Below are 8,161 nucleotides of genomic sequence, written 5' to 3' on the forward strand. Positions count from 1 at the left end.
ATGTACCTGTTTAGCCTCTTTCCGCTCATTGTTTTGGTTTTTGGTTTCCGAACAGGCAGGGTTTTCTTTTTTCAGAAACCTCTGCACAATTCTTACCTGCACCAAATGGCAGAAAAAGAAAAAACACATCTTCCGGGTTAAATATGTCGAGCATTTAGATGCTTAAAGATTGGGATATCCCTCGGGGGGGGGGGGGGGGGGAAATTGGACATTGTTAGGTTGCTAGAAACTCCAAATGATAGCTAATGTTGCCCTCTGTCTGCTGTAGGTGTAAATAGGCAAATTGTTACTGTTTTCCTATTTGCTGCTTGCGATTTTGTAGCTTTTCTTTTTTTTAAATTATAAATCAAACTAGGGAGTAAAGGATTCAGGCGCCGAAGGATGATCTTTTATGAATTTTTTACAGCTATTCAAAATGGGGAAATCTATAATTTTAAGTCAAATTTTTCTTTGCTTTGTTATCTTGCATTTTCTTTATTTATCATTTTCACTGCAGAGTCCTTTGCAACACACTGTGTTTTCATAACAGCACTGCAGTCTGCACTGTTTATTTCAGGGGCTTCAGGGAATGCTTCGACATATAGCCTCTAAATCCACATATAGAGAAATAACTTTTTTCTTTGGCTTTGTTGGGTTGTATAAGCTTAAGCGGAGAATGTCATAAGGATTCAGGTGGTTTCTTGAATTAGATTAGCAGCCATGTGTGTCATGCTTTATTGGGTTACCATGTCTCCTGAAGGCATGAAGCCAATACAGCTGCAACATCCACCCTCTGTGTTATTTCAAGGCAGGCAGACATGATGACAGTTTCTCACTGACAATTTACTTCTGGCCCTATTTGCATTATTTGTGGGTTTCATTGACCTTTTTCGCCTCACATGGACTGTGGTTCCCGGTCATTTGGAAGCGCATAAGAAGGAATCTGCACAGCTGAGATAACAAAACATTAGGCTTCCACAGAAACACTTCATCATTGTCCACTGAAATAAACCCAGTAATACAGAGTGGGAAGGAGAGAAGGTTACAAAGGCGAAGGGAAAGATAAAGCCATTTGTGTCCCGCTCACACACCTCTCTCTCCAAATCCCTCTCCCCTGGGTTATAGGCAGCTCACAGTGTTGTGCTGCTTTTATCAACAGGAAGTGGCACTTTACTACTCAGAGAGGAGAACATGTGATTCATCCTTTCATATCCCTTCTGTCCACTCCTCTTTGGATCTAATTTCACACTGTTTACAATATGTGTTCACATCTTTATGTAGAGACATTATTTGATTTATCGTTGCAAATGTCCAGACCCACTAAAGAGGTTTACCCGCTGTCCTTTTTCTCAGTTGAGTGGTGTGCAATACTATATAAATCAAGATACACATCATGCAGGTTTCTGAATGATGGTGATTATGATAAAACATTGAAACAAGTTGTTAGATTTATTTTTTTTGTAGCTGAAACACAGTTGTTTGAATGATTTTTAAATTGAACTTACAGTATATATTATATTGTTTCTGGTGGTCAAAGGCATATGAGTGTATGAATAGTACACAATATCTGGCACAGTATCATAGTTACAAATTCAAAACGAGTAATTGAAAGAATATTAGGGCAGAGAAAAAACACTGTTTCTGTTCATTTTGGGCACAAAGTATGGCTGTAAAGATGTTGATAATTCTTAGTAATCTGAGACAAATCAATCAATACAATAAATAAAATCCAGAACTGTATAAATATCAATGATTGAAATCAGGTACATGCTCTATAACAGGTTGTGTGTGATGCAACTAAAACATGACATAAAGCCTTCCCAACATAAGGTGAATAACAAATATACATATTGGTCTCTTCATGATTTTACTCAAGGCATGATAATGAAATATATGAAAAATGTGATTGGGCGGGCTACATATAGGAGGTCTGGCTGACATTATGTAACTTTTAGTGCTCATGGATTCTTCTGGTAACAATAGCTTAGGTATTTTTTTTGAAATCCTTTTATTAATCACATGCTTTAAGTTCTGTCAAGTCTTGGGTCTCAAATCTTGTCAGTCCACTCTTCTTGACATTTCCTCTCTGTGATGTAGTACCGCGACTGTGCGTCATGATTTACGAATGTATCCTTGTGTGAGCTATTCCACCAATTCATCCCAGGAAATAAATGAACATGAGACACACTGATCTTCCCTTTCTAGAATGATCCCATTACTAGTGGTGTTACTGAGCAAGGGACAGGTTTAATTAACTTTCCAAGTGGCTCCCAGGTAAGAGAGAACACATCTTACACACGTTTCCTGTCCCTCTTCGGTTTATGAGACCACTCAATCCTCAGACATCACACACACACACACACACACACACACACACACACACACACACACACACACACACACACACACACACACACACACACACACACACACACACACACACACACACACACACACACACACACACACACACACACACACACACACACACAAATGAGAACGTCATGAATAATGTGTGACACAATCCGTAACAAAAGCCGGTTAAACATAATATCAGGTTTGCTGAAAAAAAAACCTAAAATGGCCAATTAATTTGATATCCTTCTGCACTACATACATTCATTGTTTTCATTTAAATGTTTTCATTCACTCAAAAAGTGTGTGTGCTCTGCATGTGTGACCAATAACAGGGGTTTCATCCCTCCAATTCTATTCTATTCTATTCATATCATTGCTCTCAACAAGGTCGAAATCTTACTGTGTACGCCATTCAGTAGAAAGTGTGTTGCCCTTGGTGCAGTGATACATTCACTTTTTACATCTGTTTTTTAGTGTAAGCCCTCTGGCTGATATCTGAATAGTCGTCCTTCAGATATTATCGCTTTAGAAAATAAAATGGTTTATTACCTTTACATACAGTATTAGTTGAGCTTTGAATGTGGTAAAAGACCTACTGTATGCACATAAGGGTTCAGTAAGTGAACTCAGAGGGAGTATATGATATATATTATATTGCAGTAACTCATAGCTACAAATGGAGAAAAAGCTACAGTATAATGGCCCGCAGAGGTTTCTTGAAGCGAGCTCAAGCAATGCCACTTAAAAATGAATAAAAAGTATTTGAAAAATCACACAGAGAAGCTAATTGCCTCATTGAGCTGGGTATTACATACAGTTCAAAAGGCTCTTTTAAAGTTTAACATTGAACCAAAGGCAAATTAAAGAGCCTTATTACAAGGCAGAGAATTGATTTATGACTGTATTGAGCGATTGCCTGTTGGGGAGTTTAAAAATGTGCAGCCCAAGGAGAAGTTGGAAAAAAGAAAAAGAGGAGATCTGATGGAAGCAGGGTTGTGCTTCCACAATAAATTCTTAAAACCGATAGCCTAGAGGTTGTCAAAGTCAAAATTACAGAACTCTGTCAAGGACAGGGGCAGAAACTTAAGAGTGATGGCTTAGCAACAAGTTTGTTCTTCTGCCAGAGTGGATTGAATTATTACGTTCCGTTAAAGTTTAATGGGATTTCAGCAGCCTTAATATAAAAAGGGGGACTGCAAGATGAGCCACGGTGCTTTACTCCTTCATTTATAGTTTTTTGCTCTCTGTACCAACTGAGACGGGATTACAAGGCAGGTCGCTGCCAAATAAACAGCTGAGTGGACACAATGTTTCTCGTTCAGTTTTGATTCACTGGCTGAGGCACGTTAGATCATGTTGCAAATCACTCCCAGGCAGACACAAGCACACCAAGTTTTAACGCAATAGCATCGCTGCCATGAGCAAAGACATTAGCACTGCTTTTCCCCATGAGGTTTAATTTAAAAGTAGTTAGTCCACATATTGTGATGAAAAATCACTAAAAACACGAACTGTTGAAAGTGCACCTAACATAATGGCCTGCATCACCTCAATATGTTCATGTATGATTACATTTATTTTTCCCCTGAACCTTTTGAAAATGAAAAATTGAAATGTTTTGATGAGTCACTTTTCCTCATAAAGTGGGTTAAAGGCAGTTTATCTAAAATATTTTGATCCTAGAAACACCTGCTGAATTGAGATGTCTTAGTAGTTGATAGGTGTTCATTTTTATGAAACAGGAACACTCACGTGGTAGATCTTATCAAACATGTTCAATGGATAAACAATTTCTCATTTTACTTGTATAATTTGCTTCAACATTTGAAAGCCACGATGTGCAGACTCAGATACTATGAACAACTAATGTTAAAGCCTGGATGTCAGGGATGTTTATGTATGCCAAAGTATTGGATGAGGATAATTATCTAATGATACCCTATGAAGTTTTCCTTGAAAACAACAATGCATGTTTCTCACCATTTTAAATGGATTTCCCCATCAGATGCATTTTTGATGCTTCTTTAGAGTCTGGATTGTTTGCACTACCATGATATTGTTTTTCACCTCATATCCCCACCTTGCTTTTCTTTCTGGCCTTACTCATGATGTGATTCATTAACATTCAGAGGCAGGTAATCACAATTAAACCCATGCTGTATTTGAGAAATTGCAAGAGTGGTTGTCTCACACTTGAATTGTGAACAGAACACATACAACACACATACGAGCCTGGAGAAGCATACTATCCAATGTTTTAAATTGTCTCAAAACACAAACAATCTTTAAGACATGTTGTACAATGTAATTACAGAGTGTGTCACTGACATTTAATAGCATTAAATAGAAAATGACACCAACACAATACATTTGACATCAATACCAATAATATATATAGTTATATTTGTTCTTTTTTCTTATATGCAGAGAAAAGTCTCATTCAGCACAGACAGACTAATACAACATCTGGCTGTTAACTACTGCAAAGCATGCAGCAACACGTGCATACATTAAAGGTGACCTATCATGCAAAATGCACTTTTGTATGTCTTTTATACATAAATATGTGTCCCAGGTGGTCCAGGGAACTCACCAAGTGTCAGAAAACACAACCCTCTCTATTTTCCTCCGTACCCAAATCTCTTAAAAAGGGGCTGCAACGGATCTGACACAGACTGATCCAGATTTGAACACTTCTATGACGTCACAGAAGTGGCGCTACGGCTATTGGGCCAACTCCACCAATCAGGAGGAGACAGCCACGGACATTGCCGTTCGAAAGCGCTGGAGACGCTGTAGTACATATGCCAGGCCTGTAGATGGTGCTGTTCTCACAGAATCAGCCCGTGCAAAGACAGGGTTAAATTGAGCGAAATGAGGAATGGCTAAAATGCATGATCTGTTTGGTATTTTGAAAAATAAAAAGTATAAATATGCCTTATATAGGTATGGTCCAACACTATATTATTCAAATATAGCATGATAGGTCCACTTTAAGTACGGCTGAAAACAACTTGCAGCAGCCTCAGAAGCGCACTTATCTTCAGCCCTGCTTCCATTATTTATGCATTCACCTGTAAGATGGGTATACAGTAGGAAGTTTGTTAAGCAGAAGGCAAAAACTAAAATGTTCAATAAAAGTCACAAGCCAACATTGTACATCAATTAAACGCTAACTGCTTTTCAAAAGCTGTAATATGCAAATTGGATATACCACATGGATCAACACTGCAACAGCTGTTCTATCATAACATAACTATACCATTCCTGGCTGTGTGCCTGAGCCTACAGTATGTGGATGAATTGTCTGGTTCACTTGAATGAAATGCCTTTATTCACTGATATAGCCCATTTAAAAGCCGTATAAGTATAGAGTAGGTGTTGAAATTGCCCTCAAAAGATGTATATAGCAAGTGTCAAAAAGGAAATCATCCAATACAACTTCATTCTCCTTTTACTTGTATTCATATTGCAGGGCAGTGAGTTTGCATTTGAATCGTAGATGAAGCTGCCCTCTATGATTTACAATCGTATTTCAAGACACATCTCACAGAAAACCTCCAGCTGAATTCAGTGTGACCCGTACACTCTGCTGTTTACGGTGTCATGGACATACAAATGGAATCTAGCAACAAAAGGTGGAAATTACTTAAAAACCTTACAAAGAAACATTCAAAGCTAAGCCTCTTTGTTATGTTTGTGCGGACACATTTATAATATCCTTTTGGACTGGCACAATGGACATTAAATAATAGAGAGAGGATGACAGGTTGTCTTCACAATGAGCAGTGAAAACTGCGCCCCTTTTCAACATCAATATGGTTGTAATTATGCAAATCCAGCTTGTATCTTCATTGTGTTGCCTCTTCCCTTGAACCCCTGGTGATATTACAATTATCTTTTTAATTTGTTCAATACATTTCAATACAAAAAATAAATAAAGAACCATGTTGTTGGTTGCAAAATGCACATGAGCATTAAAAACATCTATCTATAACATGGCAATGGCTACACCAGAGTCAAAGCGCCCCTTCATCTGAGTGATTCGAGCAGCTAGCAGGAGCAGCAGGCCAGTGGCCACCTCCAGGCTGTAGGAGAGCCAGGCTGTTGCTAAGGACCAGCCGAAGGACACGTTCACATGGGCGAGGTTCTCTGGAGACACCATCCGCTGGAACTCCTCCATGGCCAGGTTTGAGTATTTGATGTAGATGCAGACCCCAGAGAATGTACAAATACCTGAGTGCACAGAGACAAACAGATGGAACCATTAGTAAAACGCTGCTCAATTAATCGTATTTTAATCGCAACAATTTTTTTCAATAAATGGATGTTTTCAAAGTAAATGGATAATCGTTTTTAATAATCGTGATATCAATTATTGACCCAAATAATCGAGATTATGATTTTTGCCATAATCGAGCAGCCCTAGTAAAACCTCACATGCTTTACCGAAAACATAACAACTATATTAAAATAAATACAGAACAAGATAAAACATCCTAATAATCCTAATGATCCTAATGAAAATGCCCGTGCATTAAAGCTGACAAGAAATTGAAATATGTTAAAATAAAACAATTTAAAAAATAAAATACATTTTTTTAAATAAAAGCTAAACAGAATAAATACAGTAAAACATGAAAGTTGAAAGTTAACCCAAATTAAAAGCCATATTAAAAGTAGAATCTCAAAGTTAAAGATTAAAGCCACTTCAAGAAATACGATTCTCATGGATGTGCAAATTATGTGGCAGGTTTATTTTCAATCGCTATGATCATTTACTCTTCTTTTTCTCTTAAAGGTGGGGTAGGTAATTTTGGAGAAATCGGCTCGAGTGCGCTAGAATTTGAAAATATACAACCGGAAAAAATCTGCCATTTCCTTACAGAGCCCCTCCTCCAACACACACGAACGACATGACCAATGAGGGCACGAGATAAGTTTGTGCACAGATGGAAGGCTGACAGGCAGGTAGGCCATCCACTTATTTTAGCCGAGCCGGCTAAAATGATTGGTCGTGCTTTTTACAGCGCTACGGCTTTCACAGATCTTTTTTTTTAATGTATTTATTGTCAAAGCATTTAATATACTCATTGCTATCGGGATGTTAAGAGCATTCAATGGAATATAACAAAAAGTGTTTCTGAAATAAATGACATACCCCACCTTTAAGTTACCAAACAGAAAAATTATGAGTCTTGAGAAAAAATGGCTGTGCTTTCCAAAACAACTAATCAATAAGATTCAACCCAACAAGCATTTATAGATACTGAGTAGTCACCACTACATGCTCACATGTGGCACCATGGATGCCAGATCACATCTCTCATCTGCTGCAATCTACCCTGGGCAATTATAGCAATCGGAGAGAGAAAAAATCAACACTGAGTTTGTTTCTCAATGCCTCTCCTGTAGTGTGCGTAATTGGCATGTAAGCGCAATTGGTAGGAAGGTAGAGAGGGGAAAAAATAAAGAAATGTTAGCAAGTACAAATGTCATGAAAAGTGCTTTGTGAGGCATTCAGGGTTCTCCGTTATATAAAAAGCTTGCCATTTCTTTTCACATAGTCTCAACAAGTACCAAGGAAAACTTATATTTCAATACGACCTTCTGGGTCAAATAAAGGATACATGCATCGGCATAGACTAAACGTGATGTTGTTAAACTACAGTGGTAATTGAAGTCTGCTGGAAGCAAATGAAGTAATTCCATCGATTTGTACAGACACTCAGGAACACTGTCTGTCTTACACTCAGTTGCTCATTGATTAGCGCTTCGTATGGGCGCATGCATCAGACTTCAGCCTGGATTCTCAAACTCAACT

The 8,161-nt window shown here is 38.0% G+C and overlaps 1 protein-coding gene across 2 annotated transcripts in view; it reads right to left on the minus strand.

Annotated features, from left to right (window-relative positions):
- Positions 1-4,615: 4,615 nt before the first annotated feature.
- LOC307015141 (transmembrane protein 235) overlaps positions 4,616-8,161 on the minus strand; it is a 12,805-nt gene continuing 9,259 nt past the window's right edge. For both annotated transcript variants that reach the window (XM_079643571.1, XM_079643570.1), the window contains one exon: positions 4,616-6,573. In XM_079643571.1, the coding sequence (XP_079499697.1) occupies positions 6,329-6,573 (245 nt within the window). In that variant the 3' untranslated portion in view covers positions 4,616-6,328. The remainder of the gene's footprint in view (positions 6,574-8,161) is intronic.

The sequence above is a fragment of the Notothenia rossii genome (genome assembly GCF_949606895.1).
Source record: "Notothenia rossii genome assembly, chromosome: 8".
In the NCBI taxonomy this organism is placed as follows: domain Eukaryota; kingdom Metazoa; phylum Chordata; class Actinopteri; order Perciformes; family Nototheniidae; genus Notothenia; species Notothenia rossii.